Raw genomic sequence first — 22,116 nt, 5'->3', positions numbered from 1 at the left:
AAGAATATTAAAAAAGGGGTAATATTTAATAAACAAATTTTAATTAGTTGAAAGATGGGTGGTTGAGTTATCTAGGAATATTTTACATATAGCACCATGCCTATTATTAATTTCATTGGAAAAAGTGTCAAATTGGTCCTCTAAGTCGAGTGGATAGTGCAATTAGGTCCCATAAATGAAAAAAGTTCCATTCAGGCCCCCTAAACCTGTAAAATTGTTCAATTAAGTCCAACTTGACTTGTTTATCAGGTTAAATGCATACGGTGTTAACACGTGTCTTTTTTTTTTATTAAAAATATTATTTATTATAAATTAATAATAATAATATTATTATTATTATTATTAAAAAAAAAAAAAAAAAAAAAAAAAAAACACCAGCCAAACAGCCGGTGATTGTCTTCCTTCTTCAAGAACAGTCGTGGCCAGACGTTCCAGTCCCCTCTGTCTGGAATGAGGGCGGCGGCGAAGGTCGTAGCCCTCGTCCAGATCTAGAAGACGGCCATGGCCGGACGGCCACGGTTGTTTTTTTTTTTAATTATTATTATTATAATTAATTTATAATTTATAATAAATAATATTTTTATAAAAAAATAAAATAAGGACATATATCAACACCATATGCATTTAACCTGATAAACAAGTCAACTTGGACTTAATTGAACAATTTTACAGGTTTAGGGGACCTGAATGGAGCTTTTTCACTTAGGGGACTCAATTGCACTATCCACTCGACTTAGGGGGCCAATTTGACACTTTTTCCAATTTCATTTTGTACTCTAATTGGAAAACCAAAAACCTTATAAAAATGAGATTTGAAGGACTCGGTGCAAATAAACAAATAATTAAAGAGAAAATTTCAATTTTGGTCACACGACTATAGAGGCATTGTTAATTTCAGCACCTAACTTTTAAAATTATCAATTTAGTACCTTGAGTATGTAATTTTTGTCAATTTTGGTCACTCGGCCAAATTGCCTACCAAATTTGGCCGGAAAAATTTAATTCAACATTTATCTAAAATTTTAGGGACAAAATGGTCTTTTCTCTCCTTTCTCCTAATTCCCTCCTGCTGCAATCCAGCTTCTCGATCCTCAGCCCAGAGTCCCCTCCAGCCTTTTCAGAATCGCCGGCCCTCCGGGATGGACCGCCCAAAACAACTCATTATAACTCAAATTATTATTATTATTGGCTTTGCCCATCAGTTTCTTGCAGAAGTCCTCGATGTTGTGTTCAGTCTTCTCCGGCAAATCCCTGCCCAGCTTGAAGTTTATCCCCTCCTCGGAGATCTGGCCGTCGATCATGCTTTGGGTCCCCGGGAGGAACTGCTGGGCGGCAAAACTGAGTTCCATGAATGGGTTTTCCACGTTTTCCCTGGAGTCGGCGCCGACGATCACTGTCGCCGCGCCGTCGCCGAAGAGCGCCGCGCCGACGAGGTCGTGATAGCGGAAGCCGAGGATGGTGGTTTCCGACGTGGTTAACAGGACGCGGCTCCCTGGGTTGTTCTCCGCTATGTCTTTGGCGACCGGGAGGCCGGTGACGCCGCCGTAGCAGCCGAGAAAGTAGAGCACTATGCGATTGACGTCACTTTTCAGGCCGAGTTCGGCGGCCAAGTAGAGATCGCCGCCGGACAACCAGATTTCGCTCGTGGAAATGTAGACGACGTGGGTGATTTCCTCAACCGGCCGCCCCCAGTCGTTTATGCAAGCCAGGCTTGCTTCTTTCGCCATCGCAATCAGGGTTGGGTTTGCCACCTCTAGGCGCTGCGTGATGGTTGGAGAGGCTTCCGTGGCTAGTTCTGGGTATCTTTCCAACACATCATTGCACATAACTTAATTAGGAGAAATGATTGAAAAGACCATTTTGCCCCTAAAATTTTAGATTTAATGTTGGGTTAAATTTTTCCGGTCAAATTTGGCCGAAAAATTGGCCGAAGTGACTAAAATTGACAAAAATTACATACTCAAGGTACTAAATTGACAATTTTAAAAGTTAGGTGCTGAAATTAACAAAGCCCCAATAATCGTGTGACCAAAATTGAAATTTTCTCATAATTAAATAAGAAGTTGAGCTGCCAAGCACCTTGTGCTCAGATGGCATGTAGTGACCTCTCCCATGTGGGAAGTCATGAGATCGAGCCTCAGTGGAGGCGTTGTTGACTCTTTGTGCTTCATTAGGTTGAGAAAGTATATTTGAACAGATACTACAATGTAATAGAGTCAGTAGCATTCAAAAAAAAAATAAGAAGTTGAGCTATCAAGGAATATTATATTTTTAGAGAAATGGGCAGTGTACAGGATTATTATTATTTTTTATTTTTAAAGTAAGGATTTTATTTTATTTTTGTATTTAAGTTTGAAAAAGTGTACTGTGCAAGTGTGCAGGATTTCAATTACTGTAATTAATTTCTCCTCTATCTCCTATTTGTTTTTTGTTTTTGTTTTTGTTTTTTTTTTTCTTTTTCCAGTTTGGTTCCTTATCTATGGGCTCTTGTTTGTAGTTCTATTTTCTTAAATTAATCCTTCAATTCTAAGGATTACAAGGAGCACAATCTTGGAATTTTTCTCAAACAATCTGTATATAAACCTAGGTCAAGGAAAAAATGTTATTGATTTTGTTAGTAATAAAGTATAATTAGATTTTGGTGATGCAAACGATAAAATATTAAGAATTTAAAATTTCAACTTTAAAATTGTCTTGAATTAGATTTACGAGCTTTTAACCTGGCAATGTTGAGTAAGCAGGCATGACGAATGCTTACCAATTCTGGCTCGTTAGTGTTCCGTGTGTATCAGCCTATCAGGCAAGGTATTATCCTAAACATACCTAGTTTGTGGTGGGGTGAGACGACGTATTGGGACTGGGACTAACACTTTAATCTGGGAACAACCGTGGCTGCAGGACGATTTAGATCCTATGATCCATACGGAAATGCCACCGCAGATGGCAGGAGCTAAAGTGGTTGGACTAATAGACCCAGGGAACTATCATATATTGTCAGATATTTTCCAACCAAATGATGTACCAAGAATTCTGAGGATACCCGTCTCCCCATACTATAATGATATGTGGTATTGGTATGGGGATGCAAAGGATTGTTATTCTGTCAAGGATGGCTACAGAAGCATTGTTGGGAATTACACAATTACTAATAATGGAGTTTTTGATAAATGGCCCACCCTATGGAAGCTAAAAATCCCCCCAAAATGGAAGACATTTTTGTGGGGAGCTTTTAAGTAATATTCTTCTCACTACCAACAATTTGCTTATAAAGGCTTATAAAGAGGGTAGATGTAGATCCAATTTGTGTCATGTGTGTGGAGTCATGCAAGAGGACACTATGCACTCATTAGTATTGTGTGGTTATGCTAGTTCCGTATGGGCACAATCCAACCTTCTACTTCCCAATATTGTGACGAATATTTTCCATGAGTGATTTAGTGCAATCTTGAATGTTCTAGACACTAATGGAGTCGTGTATGCAGATGCGATTCTATATCATATCTGGAGGGCACGGAATGGAACAGTATGGGATGCCTGCCTACTATTAACCAGGAAGCTGATTACCGTGGCAACGTGTGCACGGCACGATGGCCGACCAGGTTACTACCGGCAACACCACTGTTGCTGCCACGGCCGGACCGCTCCTTCATCCGCTGTCGGGTCCTACTGCTACGGCCAGTATGGCCACTGCCGGTATTCACCCACGAAGATGCTTTGTCGATGCCAGGTACTATCACGACGGGAACTCTGTCGCGGTAGGTGTTGTATTGCTAGATGCCGATGGATGATATGTTGCGGCATACAGTGCCCCGTTACCAAATTGTTTCTCCCAACTCATGGCCGAGGCGTTTGCGTGCAAAGAAGCTTTATCGTGGCTCCGAGAGCGCGGTGAACAGGATATCCAAATTTACACAGATTGTCAGACACTACAGGGTTATCTATCATCATCACCGGGGTCACCACCCAGATCAAATGTTGGCTATGCTATTGATGCCTGCACAGCTTGCATGTCTACCTTTAATTTCTGCTCCAGGGTTATCAAGGCGTCGCCTAGCAATCGTTATGCCTTGGTCTTTTTTTTTTTTTTTTTTTTAATTTCAGATCACTTTGTTATAGAAGTATATGTTCATAATTTTATTACTATATGTTAATAACTATACATTCATAACTCCATAACTGTACGTTCATAACTCTATAACTGTACATTCATAACTCTATAACTGTACATTCATAACATCATAACTGTACATTCATAACTCCATAATTGTACATTCATAATTTTCGAAGCTCTATGTTCACAATTTTAGAGCTCTATGTTCATAATTTTATCACTATATGTTCATAATTGTAAGTTCATAATGTTAGAGCTCTTTGTTCATAATTCGATCAATAACTGTACATTCATAATTCCATAACTGTAGATTCATAATCTCATAACTGTAGATTCATAACTCCATAACTGTAAATTCATAACTCTATAACTGTACATTCATAATCTTCGAAACTCTATATTCACAATTTTAAAGCTCCATGGTTATAATTTTATCACTATATATGTTCATAATTGTAAGTTCATAATGTTAGAGCTCTGTGTTCATAATTTCATAATTGCATAACTGTACATTCATAACGGCATAACTGTACATTCATAACGGCATAACTGTACATTCATAATCAAAAAAAAAAAAAATAACGCCGTTAACGGCAAAACACGCGCGAAATTTTTTTTTTTTAACTAAATGACGCGTTTTTTTTTTAAAACGACGTCGTTTTGGGCCCGTGTCCACAATTCAATGTGGGCACGGGTCCAGAGCATAATTTGCCGTCGCCTAGCGTCTGGGCGATCACAGCCTTGCGCCTAGTCTGCTCGCCTCGCCTAAGTGCAAAATACAACCCAAAACCCCACAAAACATACATGGGCAGAACCTACACACTAAGGCGAGTTGACCGGTGTAATTTTTAGCCGGAGAAGACGCCGGAATCTGCCTCACTCGCCGGCGCGTGGCGTCGAAGCAGTGGCACGGCGGCGGCGCGGTTTGAGCTCCGACGTCGTCCTCCTGTTCCGAGCAAAGCCCACTACCTCACCCTGACATTTTATCAATAAATACTAGACTTCTCACTACTCTAGGAAAAACTATTCATCTTCTCAAAGATGACTTGAAGTAAATAGGGTTCAAAAAGGCTTCCCAAGACAAGATATTTCCAATATATACAATAAATACTAAACTTCTCATTATTCTAGGAAAAACTATTCATCTAGGCAACTTGAAGTAAATAGGCTGTCCCAGACAAGATATTATCAATATATATGTATATATTTTATATATTTTATTTATTTAATACTCATCGCCTAGTCATCGCCTAGTCGACTAGTCGACTAGGCAGTTGGTGGCATCTCGCCTAGAAAGTCCACCTTGATAACTTTGTTCTGCTCTGTTTATTTTATTCCTAGATCACAAAATTTATTAGCTCATATTTTAGCTTCTCCGATTTCGGTTTACTTCTAAATATAACCACATTGATTGCTTTCAAAAAAGATTAGGAATTTTTTAGAGCATTTCAAGACTATCAGCACTACAAAATCTTTTTTTTTTTAATAATAAAATTCTTTGCAATAAAGATACATCACTAATAAAATGATCAACAATAATTACAACGTAACAATATTTTAACACTTATCACAAGTGGATTGATCTATTTTCCATTCCTTCTTTCCATAAATATCTTCAGCAGTATATTGCAACCTGTTAATATATAATCATTAATTTGCCTTTTTCTCCTATCAATTAGTTCAAGTAGGGAAGAAAAGTACCAAATTTCTCTCTACATGTCAAGAGCTTCATATGCGTACCTATAATGCAACTGAGATTCTTGTCCTTGCAAGAATTCAAACATGTCCGGTTTAAGCCTGTATCCTCCCGCGTTTTTCGGTTTGGGAATCACACTTCTGCATGCACGTACCACAAGATGTTAACGACAGATACATAATATATTATTAACATATTATGCTTGCAGTTAACATATTTTGTACCTACAGTTGAACAGTTTATGTGTCTATAGTTACCATTATATTTTATGTATCTGTAGTTAATATGAACAAAATATGTCAATTGTAAACACATAATTTGAAAGTTATTTTGAACTAAGGTCCATAATGCAAGATTGCGGGCCAATGAGTCTAATCTTAATACTTTTCTCGTCTCAACAAAAATGTCTAAATTAATAGTTGAACTGCACATTTATGTTTTATACCATACAAAAAATTGTACTGACCCATCATAGTACTTGGTCTCCAAATCTTTGTATTCGTCGTGGAGAGTCTGACGATTAGGAATTACAGTACTCTGGAAATGTAGTTATACAAAGAGATAAGAAAATAAAATAAATGGAAACATATTTATGTGTGTATGTATAAAAATGAATAAGTGATATCAAACCTGCTTGCTAACTAAAGCTGCAATTTGGCTTTCTATTGGACGACTGTAGAAGTAGTGCTCAGATTCTTGTTCAGAAATTTTCTGCACTGTTCCCTCTACTCTTACCTCTCTGTTTAAACCACTCCAGTAGAAAAGGAGTGCCACATGGGGGTTTTCTGATATATCCTCACCCTTTCTGCTTTCATAATTGGAGTTCCTGCATAGAAACTTAACTAACTGCAGTTTACAGAACCAAAAAACTGTGCATTAATGTCAAATCTCGTTTGTGTTTACTTCAATTCTCTGGTGGTTTTCGGTTCTTCAGTTTTCGAGTTGGGGAAATATATAAATAAATGCATTTTCTGTTTTTCGTTTCTCTAGAAAAATGTAAATTTTCTCTGGGTTTTGGTGTAGCTAGAAAAAGCAGGAAGTGAGTAATTACCAGACAAAGCCATCTCTGTCTACTGATCTCAGCAGCACCATTCTTGATGACCTTCAGTTAACAATGTGTGGTTTTTATAAAACCAATTCAAACATTAGTGAATGTCATTCAGTATATATATATAATATATAAACATAAATGTACATTCCAACTATCAGCTTAGACTTTTAGTTGAAATGGAATACATGATTCAATTTTTTGTATCAGAGCGAACTCATGCGTCACTCGGTAAAAACTAAAAAGAGACTATGGTACACGTATTACTTGAAGCCCGTCAAAAATAACTGACTGACACCACATGAGGAGGCGTGTTAGGCATATATAATATATAAACATGAATATATAATGCAACTATCTGTTTAGACTTTTAGTTGAGATGAAACGCAAGAAAAATATGGTGATCGAGAGGGAATGAAGAAGAGCTTATTTGGGAATGGCAAATTGGCATATATACATATAATCTTACGTCTTTCCATCTTTTGTCGCGGTTGACACAGCAACAGCAGTGGCTCTCTTCAAGCCTGCACTCATTGCATCTTCTAACCACTTTTGGAACTGCCAGGAATCGAAAAGAAGATCGAAACAATTCAACATGGGAACGAACTCTAGAATGAAAAAGACCAAATAATTTTACCTGATCAAAGGGATCAGCCTCAACATGCTGTTCAAAATACTCGTCTTTCAAGGATGATATGCCCATCAAAGCCTTTCCAATTCGAACACACGGTGAAGTGCCTGGAAAATCCGGTAACTGCAACTGAAATTTTTCCACAATGGCTGCTGGAATAAACCTGCCACCCAGAAAATGGTGTGGACCATGAAAGGTTTTGGCAGAGTTTCGGTGCAAACAAGGATACCTACATTATATTCAGAAGCTTAGAATGTAACATTCATTGAATTCATGAAATCTAAACGTAATAACGAGAGTTTGATGGCATCTCTGGTGCTTTCAATTCCATAACATAATTCGTTAAACAGATACTATGAATATGTTAGAATGTACTAAAACAACGGTAATAATGAGAGTAATGAAGCACCAGCATGTGAGGTTTAAGGCCTTTGCCAACCAGATCCCCTTCTTCAATGTGCCATCCAGACGGAATATCCACAGACACAATTACCGCCTTTTGATTACTACTTTGTAATGCCACCAACCTCTGTACCAGATCATCTAAAGGCAGGTTTGGGGCGCCTGGATGCATATTAACATTTCAAAATCTAGCAATTCAATTTGCGTTTCGAAGAATAAAACCAAAATAAGGGCGATACCGAGGAAAGAAAAGCCAAAGGTAGCATCAACCAGAATGTCATAACTCTCTAATATGTCCAAAGTTAGATCTTCCACGGATAGGAAAGGAACTGAGAGTGATTCAAGCTACAAAATGCATTGATGTGATGCATTAGAGATAGTGATATATTAAGCATTATGATATATGCTTGAGTTTAGTCCCACCCTTACCTGGGTGACCAGACTGTTGTAAAGAGGCTTTGGGTAAGAAATGGATATGTTGTAGCCAAAGTTATGTAAATGGCGAGCAGACACGAGACCCCCACGGCCATTGTTCCCCGAACCACAAATCACAAGGACACGATTGTGTTCACTTGATCGATAAGTCTGTAAAAAGTTACAAGCCGATGTCACTAGACTACAAAATGAAGTAAGCATCTTGCAATTAATATATAATGGCCCTGTTTGGTAAAATAGTTAGTCTATCAGCTAATTTTGGTTTATTTGACCACTATTAGCTCCAAAATGCTAAAATTCAAAAAGCTGTTCAAAGTAGCTTTTTCGATCAGCTTTTTAGAAAGTCATTTGGTATGTAATCAGCTAATAGCTAATTTACCAAAGACTTCTCTACAATCAACTAATGCTATCAACTAGTCAAACCCACTAACCCTTAGCTAACAGCCATTTACCAAACACTCCCAATATGTTGGCCATAAGTCGTTGAAGGGCCAAGTCCAGCACCAAATGACTAGAAGTAGAAGATTGTAAGGCGAAGGCTGAAAGGTCAAGTCCAAGACCCTGTCTCCTCTCAAAAACGTTGTAACCGTATAAGAAAATAAAGTTACACATTTGCTACAAGCTATAACCTTTGGTATACTAACAAGTGATATCAGAGTCTGGTCATGAGTTCAAGTAAGACTAGCAACTGCTTTTGGCATACAACATAGTGGTAAATGATTTATCCTAAACTAATATAATTCTGCTAAAGCACCAGATATGAAGATTAATCTATAATTAACTCATAAATAGTAGTTTAATTTCATGAACAAATTAAACAGGATTGTGTGAACACTACTACCTCTGCAATAGCAGTTGCAACACTTAGACCAGCCAATTCCTTCAAGAGAAATCCCAGAAAGCAATTAATAAGCATATATATCAGGCATCATATCAGACATACTTCAATGATATCAAAAGAGAGAAAAATATTACAAATATAATAATGAAAACACTAACCATGAGCTGATCAACACTAAACCCAAGAGGACCTCTAAGCAGCTCATCCAGTTCCGCAGCTTGTACCTGCGTTAGATAAGACATAATATCCCCACCATTCTGCTCAATAATGCTATCTACTTTACTCTCCATAACTCTCACTTCTCCACAAGATTTCCAATTCTTTCCCCAAACTAACAATTCAAGTCTAATTTGAATGTCCACCACCTACCCCACCAGAGACAGAAAATTATAAATATAATAATAAGTTGTAATTAGTTTTCTTAGGGGAAAAGATTTCATCTGAAGTTCATGTTCCAATGGGCCCTTATATGCTATACTATAGAATGCTAAAACTTGTAACTTCAGTTTTTTCACAATCATTATTGTATTGTGTGGACCATATTTTATATACGGTAAAATAATATATATTTAGTACAAAAATAATGTATTTTTAATATATTAAAAATGTACATTGTATTCAGGGAATATACATTATTTATGTACTGAGTGTACATTATATTGTATAATGTACATTCAATACAAAAATAATGCACATTTAGTATATTAAAAATATATTTTTTATTATGGTCCACATAACAATGTGTGGACCATGGTCCATACAATAATTTGCCATTTTTTCACACTTGGGCCTCCCCAACCTTTCATCCATCGCACAACCTTTGGCATCCCTAGTGGACTAGTGGTTGTTGGAGGGCAAATTATGTTGTGGACCCAGGTCTAAAACGACGTCGTTTTGTTTCCAAACGATGCCGTTTGAATTTAAAAAAAAAAAATTGCTTCCTTCTTTGTTGTTAACTTGTCGTTTGTCTTCAAAATTCGTTAATCTCTATTCACAATTTTTAAATTCTATATTCACAATTTTAGAACTGAAAATTCACAATATTAAATCTTAATATAACAACATTACAGAACTCTATATTCATAAAAAAGACAAAAAATAAAAAACATTAACTAAGAAAACGATAACACTTATTTCAGACGCGCATTTTGGACCTAGGTCCACCTTGTAAGGTGGACCCCTCTCCATGACATAACAATTGTTCTTGGAGTGGGACTATACCTTTTAATCAAGACAACTTCAAGCCCATTTCGACCTTTTTATCAAGACCTCTAGCCCATTAGGGATGTTAAAAGTTATAAGTAGATGTCACATGATTTATATTTTAATCACGTGGCTATAACGACCTTACAAGGCAATGGAGCAAATATGGAAAGTGGGAGGATAGGGTGGAAGACAACAGATGAAGTGGAGGGATGATATTTGAAAGCTGAAAGTCGAGGACCTCAACGACGTTGTTAGAAGAAGAACCGTTGAAGAGTCGTTATGACTTAAGGGAACGACGTCGTTTGGAAGGAGTCGTTGGAGACCGTTGAGCTAACCTTCAGACGACACCGTTTCGTCCTTCTTTCCCCAACTGCCTGGGCTGCGATCCCGGAACGGAAGGGGACTGTTATCCCTTTTTATTTTAATGGAATAAGGGTCAAATAGGCCATCGGACTGCACATGATAATACAATTAGGCCACTGAACTCAAAAAACCAACAATTGAGTCCCTAAACTAACAAATTCCTAACAATTCATCTAACTTGAAGGTTTCTAACAGGTCAACAACCAAATTAATTATTTTTTAAAAAATAAAATTTTAAAATTAATTATTAAAATTAAAATAATAATTAAAAAAATAAAAAAAACAGAAACGGCCGGAGACGAAGAAACTTCTTCGTCTCCGGCCAGTTTCTTCGTCTCCCCGGCCGGAGACGAAGAGTTTCTTCGTCTCCGGCCGTGGAGACGAAGAGTTTCTTTGTCTCCATGGCTGGAGACAAAGAAACTCTTCGTCTCCACGGCCGGAGACGAAGAAACTCTTCGTCTCCGGCCGGGGAGACGAAGAAACTGGCCGGAGACGAAGAAGTTTCTTCGTCTCCGGCGGTTTCTGTTTTTTTTTTTTTTAATTAATTAAATAATAAATTTTTAAATTTTATTTTTTAAAAAATAATTAAGTTGGGAGGATGACCTGTTAATCTGTTGGAAACTTACAAATTGAAAGATTTGTTTGAAATTGGTTAGTTTAGGGACTCGATTGTTGATTTTTTAGGTTCAGTGGCCTAATTACATTATCTTGTGCAGTTCGATGGCCTATTTGACCCTTATTCCTATTTTAATTAAACTTTAGATTTAATTTCCTTTTTTCAGCTTTAAATTCCCTGTAAACGGTTGAGGATGATTATGCAAAGTATTGGCACTTTTCCTTCTTCTTTCATCTTCCTTATCTCTCTCTACCCTAATTCTAACTCCCGAACCCCATTTTTCTACCTTCCAAACCCTAAGGGGTCGTTTGGTTCACGGAATGTCAGATTACCTTAGGGAATGTTAGATTGCTGGGAATGTTAGATTACTGGGAATGTTAGATTCCTGTGTTTGGTTAAAATTGGGGTATGTAATATAATCATGTTTGGTTTAGGGTTATCTTTTATACACACTATAATATCCTTAACATATTTTCATATATTTTAATAAATTTAAAAATTAAAATAAATAAATAAGATAACGGTATCATATATAATTACATGATTTTAAAATATTAACTAAAATCTTGAACTTGAGAAACAAAATTATTTTATATGCTAACATAATATAATAAAAATAAAATATATATATAATTACAAATATATATATATATATATATATATATATATATATATATATATATATATATATATATATACATACATATAAACTAACATAACCAAGGTTATCTTACATTACCTAAGATTTAATTTTGAAGGGAATCACATTCCCTTCAAAATCCTATGTGGAGGGAATGTGACATTCCTGGGGAATGTTAGATTCCCTAAGATAATATAAACCAAACACTGGAATGTGAGCTTTGGAATATCACATTCCCTTGGTTATGTTATATAACCTGAACCAAACGCCCCCTAAGAGCGTTGCAGTGGCTTTATTAATAATTTTCCTTTACGTTGTGTAACTGAGAATTCTACTGGTTGATAACACAAGCTAAGAATATGTGATACTAATAAAATTATATGAACAAATACTACAATGTAATACCAAATTGAAGCATGTGCTCCATCTCAACTAAAAGCCTAAGCTGATGGTTGGATATATATATATATATGCTCACATAGAGCTAGTAGCATTAAAAAAAAAAAAAAAAAAAAAACCTTTCATCTCAAGCTTCTGTCTCAGACTTTGTTTAGTGTCAGACCCTGTCTCAAACTTTTCTCAAATTACTTGTCTGACTCTTGTCACTTACGTGAAAAATTACGTCTACGGGATTAAAAGTTAAAACCAGACAAAGACAATGGTTTGCTTTAAAAAATCATATTAAATATCGCACAAATTACTATTAAAAACCGGATGGGATAAACAAAAACAACTATTAGGATGTATATACAAGTATACACTTGCACAATAACAATATTGGATGTTGATCACTTAACTTGGGTCATAAGACAAGTGGCCTTGCAAGTTACAACTAGCTAGATACGTGGCTTTTATTCTGACCAGTTAGTATAAAGTACACATTAGGGTCCGTTTGGAAAGCAGGAAAATGACTTCTGAAAAATATTTTTCTGAAAAATGAGTTATTTTCCAAAAAATATTTTCATTTCTCGTGTTTGGCTACAAAGCGGAAAACTGTTTTTTTTGTGTGTTTGGTTCATTTTATGGAAAATGGGATAGAATTATATAATTAAACAGTTTATATAATTAATTATTTTGTTTAAAATATAAAAATATTTATGTTTTTGAAATCAAATAATATTATTATCTATTAAAAAGTTATAAAATAAATTTTAAAAAAAATAAAAAGAAGAAGAAAGAGACGGCGGAAACCAGAGAGTAAGTAATGGTTTGCGACCGTGTTCTCTGGTTTCGGCCGAAATCAGATTTTAATATATTTATTGCTAACCAGCTTGAGGTGGGCTAGGGTCACATGAATTCTAGCATGCTGACCTTGCATGCCAACCCGCAAGAAATTAGGCACGTGGTGAGGCAGACCAGCTTGCTTTGACGGTACTAAGCAAAAAGGACCAGAGAACAAGGTCCCGACAAGGTGCAGACCCTAGAGGTCCGTTTCCTAAGTCTATCTACAGGACCAGGTGGGGTTGTTGAGCCTTGACCTAGTCTTAAGGGGTGTCTCGTTTTTTGAAAAGTTTGTTAGGGGCATTGACTTATATAATTTGTCTTGTCTTGTTTAGGACAATCATGTTCAATCATTACGCAATTTGTAATACTCAAAACGTTAATCTAAGAAATATCTCAAATCGATATTCTTGTCTTATTTTTCATTGTCTTTATTAACTTGTACCCCACCAACGGAATTCAACCTTGTAATCATCCATTTGGAAAGCTAACAAATGTGTCATCTCATTATGTATTAAAACCAATTTTTTTTTTGTAAAAGGTAAATGAACTGAGAATTTAAAAGGATAATGAAAGATGTAATTATGTAAACTCAAAATGAGGTGAACCTGTTTCCCCAAAAAAGAAAAAAAAAATGAGGTGAACCTTGAGAGTTGACACCTTGTGGTGAGGTGAACCTGTTTCCCCAAAAAAGAAAAAAAAAATGAGGTGAACCTTGAGAGTTGACACCTTCTGGTAGTATATATTGACACTATTTAATTATCTACTAAAGGACCGGACCCACTGGCACAGGACTATATTGCCACATGGACTAGCGTATTAATTAATTACTCCGTAATATTTCGCTGAGATCCACCCAGACAACTTGAAGCCACGTGCTGCATATTTGTCCACAAAAAATATAAAACGGAAAACTAATGAAAAATCCTGGGCCACTAAGGATGTGTTTGGTTGGATGAAAATCAAATTCCATGGAAAAGATTTTTCATGAAAGGTAGGAAAATGTTGTTTTATCTTGTTTGGTTGGATGGAAAATCTTTTCAATAAGAATTTGACTTCCTAAGGGGGAAAGAAAAGAAAATCTGATCTAAATATTGGTATTTTGTTTTTTGGCTGAATGGGGAAGAAAGTATATTAATATTGGACTATTTTACCCTCATCTAAATTTGTTAATTACACATGTATATATAGCTAAACCCTAGTATTCATTCTGGATTCTTCTCTCTTTTTCCCCTCCAGCCACATTTCACCGGTTTCTTCTTCAATCTTCCTCTTTCACAATTTTGAGATTGATTGCTCGTGGAGTTGGTCGTTCCAAACTAACTTTCATCTGTTAACCGCTCGCCATTTTCTTTCTCCTTTCTTCTTATTTTTTGTCGCTACTTTTCTTTCTTCTTTCTTTCTTACCTCTGCGCGTCAGTCTCCTCTATCAATAGCACAACTCAAGCACGGCAACACCTTCATTTGCATTGCAGGTAAGCTTATTTTACTAGCATCTTAATACTATACTTTGTTGTGTTGTATTTAAATTTTTTTTTTTTCAATTTGTGATTAGTATCTGCAAATGTTGGTGGTTTAGCACAGTTTTGTTTTCCTTTTTTGAATTTTTGCATTGCAATTTTCCTGTCAATTTTTTTTTTAGGTTATTGTATTTTTTTTTAATAATTTATGGTTTATTTTTTGGAATCCTAATGGGAGTGAATTTCTTTGGTCAGTAATCTCTGGACTCCGGTTTCTTTTCGCGGCCAGTAAAGAGTTTGGAGTGAATAATTTCACTGCCTGTTTTCTTCTTTTCTTTTTTTTTTTTTGGATAATTTTATTTTTTTTAAAAAAATAATTTATGCTTTATTTCTTGGAATTTATTTGCACTGCAATCCTAGTGAGAGTGAATTTCTTTGGTCTCTTTTGCTGATATGGTCCAGTGATAGTCTGAAAAACAAAAAAGCCACTCCATATAAGCTGAATGTTATCCCCTTGTTTGTTCTGTTATTTCATACTTGAATTCCATGCTACTGCTACATGTACATCTTTTGTTCCTAATATATGTCCATTACTGCCAGTACCTATTGAGTTTGTAGGAGTAAATCCAACTGTTGAGAGTGACTCGATAAATACAGTTGATCCATATTGGCGCATGGAATTAGCAAACCAAATGTTCAACGAATGTCAAGCTTCTAGATAATCTTAGGGTTGTAAATTATTTGATTTTCTTTTGGTATGTTGTTATTTTATGAGTCTGTTTTCCAATTTTATTTTATGTAAAACACAGGAAATAGAGAGGACGAAATGAGAGAAGTATGGCACGAAAAAAGCATACAAGTCATTTTCTTTGCCCCATATTATGAGTCCAGGTAATATAATAGTTGATGAAATATATCATTCTGAATCATTCCTATATGATTTTATATTTTTTTCCTGAATAAAAACCATGACAGATATTCAAGAACTCGACTATTTAATTCTTAATTTGAATTATCTTAATATTGAGTGAACCCGATTGACATATCAGCCATCTGATATTCATTGTTGGATTAGAATACTCTTATTTGTTCTGTGTAACCTTCCCAAGAAATAGGGGTACACAACCTTCCCAAGAAATAGGGGTACACAGTAGAAATGTTTAATAAATGGAAAATGATCAATTAGCACCTTAACCTTTTAAACGTGTAATTACATTCATCAATAATTCATTTTGATGGAATGTAATTTAAAAACTGATTAATGGCCTGCTATTGATTATTAGGGATCCGTCCACCCTCCGATAAAGTTTTAAGTAAAAAAGTGACCGGCAACCGACAAATGGTCTCCGATCACAAAGAAGAAGGTGACACGCCTTCTCAATCGCCTTTTTCGTGTTCGTCGATCTCCAGGCACTTTTTTATTTAACCCTTGACATGTGATAGCAATTAACTGATTTTTGGATTAGTTGCATCAAAATGAATTGTTGAAGTGTAATTGCACCTTTAAAAAATTAAAAGGACTAATTTTGACTTTTCAATAAAAATTCAAAATCTAGTTGACCCTTTTCCCTGATCATTTAAGAATCCATCCCCTTCGACGAAGGGCCTGAGAAATTTGTATTGCAACCTGAAAAAGTTTGTTATATAGTGGGGATCGGCGGAATAGGGACAAACTCCTAGATACAACTAAGATAAAAATCTAGAAAGAAAACACTCTTTATAAAAAAATCTATTTACAATTCAAATCCCAATTCCAAATTATGGTAATATGAATATTACAAATCTACAACCTCTATAACTATACAATGATGTACGTCATGGTATCACAATCTAAACACGAAAAAGAGGTTGATGGGATTTGCAAAAATGAAATAAGTGAGCAGGTTTTTTTTTTTTTTTTGTTTTTTTGTTTTGTGTTTTTTAGTGAGCCGGTTTTTCGTTTTTATCAAGATATTCTAAGACCTTAACTGATGCAAGCACAGCCGTCCATTGTATTTCTTCACCTACCCGCCTCTGCAGTCTGCATTATAACAGTACAAAAACTAAAGAAAAGATGAGATTCTTTCATCCAGCAAGTGTTAACACATATCCGGGAGAGGAATAATGATGTATCAGAGACAAGCACAACTATTTTGTGCATCTTTGTTCAAAATCTGGATACAAACCCATTATCTATGTCTAACTAAAAACTCCAAAATTACAATTGCTAACAGAGACACATCTGGCTATGGCAGATGTTTTAACATCTAAATAGAAAACAATAATAATTTGAAAATCTTTTTTATTTACTTAGAAACAAGTAGATTTGATCAAGCCAATGATCTTGTGGTCTAGTGGCATGAAGGGGAAAGTGGCTTTCCCATATGAGAGGTCATAGGTTCGTCCCTCAATAGGGCAATATTGACTCTTTGTGCTTCAGTAGTACATATGAAAAAAATACTGCATTGTAACAAAGTTAGTAGTACTAAAAAAAAAACATAGATTTGAGCAGAGTTAACATATCCCCTGCAGTGTACCATTATTTTGGGTTCTTATTAGGCCAACTTAAATGTGGCATAATTAGCCATTTGATATCATTCTTAGTTTAATGTACTCAGAAACCATCACACTTAACTAGTCAACTATTGTACCTCCACATCTCCTGATAAAAATATTAATGGGGATGGGGAAGGAATCAAAGCAGGAAGCTCTTTTCACTAGAAAATATTAAACTAGCTTTTGAACTCAGCTACTCCATCAAATTCTTCAAACACTGAATAAGCTGCATTAAGCTAAAATTTCTATTGAACTATTAACTATACATTTTAAAAATAAAAACTAAACATGAACCAAAAATAATTAATAAGACGATCTGTCACCTCAAATGACATGCCATTCTTCAGAACCATTAGCATTTCTCTCAAACTTAATTTGACAAACAAAAGGGTTGAAAAAAATTTAGAAAAATAGACAGTTCGGTGCACAAGTGATCAAGAATCATTGAAAACTCAAAACCCACCTCTAGTAAAGTGTGTGTATTGAAATATTTTGTGTTATTGGTTACAAGCCCTTAAAGCATACAGTCTCACAACATTGTCCTTTTAAAAATTGCCACATCACAAGTAAACCCAGTATGTTCTATCAGCCACAAATTGAACTAAATAAAAACTCCGAAAAAAATTAAGCCTTAATAAAAAATAAAAATAAATAAATAAGCATTTTAGAGAATAAGCAAAAGGATTATTACTTTTGAGAAATTTCCTCCATTTGCTCTGTTTCTTTTCTGTAGGCATTTGCACAGGAAATACTTTCACAGAAACAAAATGAGCTGGATTCCCACACGGGACATTTGTTGCCATTACCACATTCATAAGGGAATGACTTGCAACTAGCCATCTTTGCATTGGTCTGTGATATGAAAAAGAAAAAAAAAATCAATAATGGCACTCAACGACGGCGGTGGGAGAAGAAAGAAGCACCGATGACGACTCGCGGTGGCTGTGGGTCAGCTTTCTTCAAGTGAAACTGCAATTGAAATGAAATGAAATTATACTTGTGTTGAAATAAAACTGCAGTGCTTACAAAATAAAACTGAATAACAATTTTACATATTTGAGTGTATATTACCTAGCGAAATTGTAGTTATATCAAAATGATATTGTAGTTATGTTGAAATGAAACTGCAGTGTATACAAAATGAAACTGAATAACAATTTCACATATTTGAATGTGTATTGTGCCGTAAAGCTGTAGTTATATCGAAATGATCATGTAGTTGTGTTTTAATGAAATTATAATGTATATAAAATTAAATTAAATAACATTTTCACATATGTGAGTGTATAAATATCGAATGAAACTGTAGTTGTGTTGAACTGACACTGCAACGTATACAAAATGAAACTAAATAACAGAGTTATATTTTACGAAACAACACAAAAATGATACCATTTCTTTTATTAAACAAAAATAATTGATTATGCACCGCGGTGCACCATATAATTTGCCGCATAACTATTCGTAGATCTGCAGTTGTTATATTATAGACCGCGGTGCATAATCGATTATGCACCGCGGCCCATATACGGCGCCGTTTCTTTAAGTAAAGAAACGGCCCGCCGTTAGAGTTAACGGAGTCCGTTTGTTTGATGTATTAAACACCAACTGACACTACAGTATATCCAAACCGACACTGATACTGTAGTTATAGTGAAATGAAACTGCAGTGTATATAAACTGAAACTGAATAACATTTCACATATTTGAGTGTATATTGTACAATGAAACTGTAATTATATCAAAATGATCATGTAGTTGTGTTTTAATAAAACTATAGTGTATATAAAATAAAATTAAATAACATTTTCACATATTTGAGTCTATAAATATCGAATGAAACTATAGTTATATCGAAATGAAACTGTAGTTGTGTTCAACTGAAACTGCAGTGTATACAAAATGACACTGAATAACAGAGTTACTTTTTGCAAAAGGGTGCGAAACGGCGGAAATAAACACTGTTAATTTTCATTTAAAAAAAAAGACGCGCGGTGCATAATCAATTATGCACCGCGGTGCATAATATAATTTGCCGTAGATCTGGGTCACAGAATAATTTGTCCGTTACAAGCTAAGGCGTGAATTTGACTTTTAGCGTGGCCCAATGGTTGGTGATAGAAATGGTACATTTAAAAGAATAGTACTCCGTAATAATTCGGTTGTGTTTAAAATAATGGAATACAATATTAGAACAATTTTAAATACCGAATAAACAATAAATGCTGTCCGGCCTAATCTTAAGTTTTTTTAACTGGAGTTGTTCATCTGATTTGCTCCGTTGAAAATTTTGTTGAATTGAAGTTGTTCATCTGATCTGCTCCGTTGACTTTCGTCCTTTCCTCTGTTGGTGTAAACAAGTTTGTTCGATCTGCCTGAAAATTCATAGACTTCTTCGCCTAAGGTGGTTTGGCTTCAATTCACACAATCGCTCACGCTGCACCATTCTGGTATCACAGGTACGTAATCTTTAGCACAAGGTAGTCATGTCTTTGAAAACCGGCCGAACCATAATACTGATATTAATCCTTAATCGGGAAAATATGATAAGTCATGTACTCAGGAGGCCGGAGAGGATTCCCAGAAACAACAGTCCATCTAGAGGCCAAAGTATGAGTCGCCAAGTTTAAAGAGGGGTTGATCTGATATGAGTCAACCCAGCCTTTATATTTCATTTCGCCTGAATAGCTTCTTTTTTTTTTTTTTTTTTTTTTTGTATTTGTAGCTAGAGATTTTCTTAATTATATATCTATATAATTGTATTGCTTATGATGTGTTAATTATGTTTAAAGTAGATCAGATCAGATCAGATGAGAGGCAAGGAGATTGGCACACAAGCAACTACTACTGCCAGTTACGAAAAAAATGATGAGAGAATCCTTGATGGGGTTGACAAGTACGGGGCTAGATCACAATCAGAAACTTGTATGTGTAGAGTTCATGAACAATTACGTAAAGTAAACAAGAAAGCCTATTTACCAGAGGTTGCGGCAATCGGTCCTTATCATTCTCGTAATAAGGGTAGCTTGAAATGGATGGAGAAACAAAAGTTTCGCTACCTGTATTTGCTTCTTCAAAGCTCTCCAATTACATTAAATGAATATGTAGCAGCCATATCCGATCGAATTCCAATGCTGTTTGAATCCTATGATGACCCAGCAATGGACAAAGGACGCCTTGTGGAGATGGTTGTTCTAGACGGGTGCTTTATAGTACAACTAGTCCGCAAATTCAGTATGCCTGAATTGAGAGAGGAGAATGATCCCATCTTCAAGATGTACTGGGTATTGAGTAGTTTGCAGCGTGATCTGATGTTGTTTGAGAATCAAATCCCATTCCAAGTTCTGTGCGAGCTGTTTGACTTGATCGAGATCCCAAACCAGTATGACATGCTTATCTATCTGGTGTTCAAATTTTTCAGTAATTTATTCCCGGGGCAAGTGTACGGACAGAGGATTAACGAAATCTCATCATCAGCTCCAAGGATAAATCATCTCCTGGAATTGGTACACCAGATGTGGTTGACACCCGTAGGAACGTTACCATCACAATCACCATCACCACCTCCACCTCCACGCCCTATTCGGCGGCGCAGATTATTTTATTCTGCCACAGATCTCCAGGAGAACGGAGTAAGGTTCAGAAGAATGGAGAAAGCCGGCAGTCAACTCAACATAAAATTCAAAAACGGAGTGCTGTGGATCCCGCCGCTAACCGTGGAGGAGCGAACGGAGTCGTTCCTGAGGAACCTGATGGCGTTCGAGCAATACTACCCTACAAACCACAACTTAGTTACGGCCTACGTTAAGTTCCTAGATTTCCTCATCGACTCTCCCGGAGACGTGGAAGTGCTTACCAAGTACGGGGTTATCGATAACTGGTTGGGCGACAGCCGACAGGTGCACCGCATGTTTAAGAAGATCAACAGTTTCATTACCATCCACAGCACGGCTTACCACCCCTTTGCCCACCTCTACGACCAACTCAATGACCACTGTAGCAGAAGTGTGGGCGGCAAGATCGCCAGAATGAGACGAAGCCTTTTCCGCGGTTCGCTAGCGCTCGTCTGCCTCACCGCACTGTTAACGTTACTTCTCTCTGTCCTTGTTGTTACCACCACGCAAACTGTATACACTGCCCGCAAATGAGAACACCAGGCTTGCTGGCGGGTGAGATTGTCTTTTCTCATAAATTTCATGATGCACTGCTAAAATAAGAACACCAAGAACACCAACAGGCAGGCCTAGTGAGACAAGCTTTGGTCTTTTGTCACAAATTTCATTTCTCTCACCACTTCATCCAACTACTCATGCTCACAGGATAATTAAGTCTTCCTGCCTACTAACCCTTTGAGTCACAGTGATTTATATCCTCCCACATGCTCTGTCAGGTCGGAATGTGGGAGGCCCTTAGAGTTGGGGATTCAGCCTTTTGGGTAAGGGTAATTAAGTCTTTACGTTCATCTCATCCACTAAATTAGCATCTGTATGATATGTAATAAAGTCTAGTTTCTATGTTATTTTGTTTTTTATTACACAATGTAATATAATCACAATGAATATAATTAATGTGTATCAATTCATCATTTACAATTACAATCTTTTACATGCATGTCAATTTATAATAATAATAATAATAATAATAATAATAATAATAACTAAGAGACTTTTTTTTTTTTTTTTTGGTTTTATTTTGCTAGTAATCACATGGTGCAATACTTAAATTCTAACAATGACCAAAAAAGTTAGGTATGAATATGAGTTTATTGTGACTTGTGACTATTAATTTACAAGTATTTGAGGGTTTCTAGGCCTAATTGAGACATGTCCCATATAATGTAGTATTTGTTCATATCTACATTCTCAACCTATTGAAACATAAAGAGTCAATAGCATCCTAGTACGTATGAAG

The 22,116-nt window shown here is 35.9% G+C and overlaps 1 protein-coding gene, 2 long non-coding RNA genes and 2 pseudogenes across 3 annotated transcripts; 2 read left to right on the top strand and 3 right to left on the bottom strand.

The window, feature by feature from the left end:
- Positions 1-1,014: 1,014 nt before the first annotated feature.
- On the bottom strand, positions 1,015-1,826 carry LOC109178938 (annotated as a pseudogene).
- Positions 1,827-5,570: 3,744 nt separating this feature from the next.
- Positions 5,571-9,526, bottom strand: LOC109178984 (annotated as a pseudogene).
- Positions 9,527-10,265: 739 nt separating this feature from the next.
- LOC109178987 lies at positions 10,266-17,890 on the bottom strand. The gene is made up of 3 exons (XR_002053802.1): positions 17,770-17,890; positions 16,888-16,895; positions 10,266-10,276 (listed from the first exon to the last, which is right to left on the bottom strand). It is a non-coding gene; the product is annotated as an uncharacterized LOC109178987 (long non-coding RNA).
- LOC109178986 lies at positions 14,466-18,235 on the top strand. Its single transcript, XR_002053801.1, has 3 exons — positions 14,466-14,685; positions 15,480-15,561; positions 17,939-18,235. It is a non-coding gene; the product is annotated as an uncharacterized LOC109178986 (long non-coding RNA).
- A 1,258-nt stretch (positions 18,236-19,493) lies between these two features.
- Positions 19,494-21,783, top strand: LOC109178985 (UPF0481 protein At3g47200-like). Its single transcript, XM_019328538.1, has 2 exons — positions 19,494-19,664; positions 20,001-21,783. The coding sequence occupies exon 2, from the start codon at positions 20,016-20,018 to the stop codon at positions 21,351-21,353; it is 1,338 nt and encodes a 445-aa protein (XP_019184083.1). The 5' UTR covers positions 19,494-19,664; positions 20,001-20,015; the 3' UTR covers positions 21,354-21,783.
- The last annotated feature ends 333 nt before the right edge of the window (positions 21,784-22,116 follow it).

Source organism: Ipomoea nil, unplaced genomic scaffold (assembly GCF_001879475.1).
Source record: "Ipomoea nil cultivar Tokyo-kokei standard unplaced genomic scaffold, Asagao_1.1 scaffold0875, whole genome shotgun sequence".
Classification (NCBI taxonomy): Eukaryota; Viridiplantae; Streptophyta; class Magnoliopsida; order Solanales; family Convolvulaceae; genus Ipomoea; species Ipomoea nil.
Note: the sequence above shows the minus strand (reverse complement) of the source record. Positions and strands in the feature narration are given on the sequence as shown.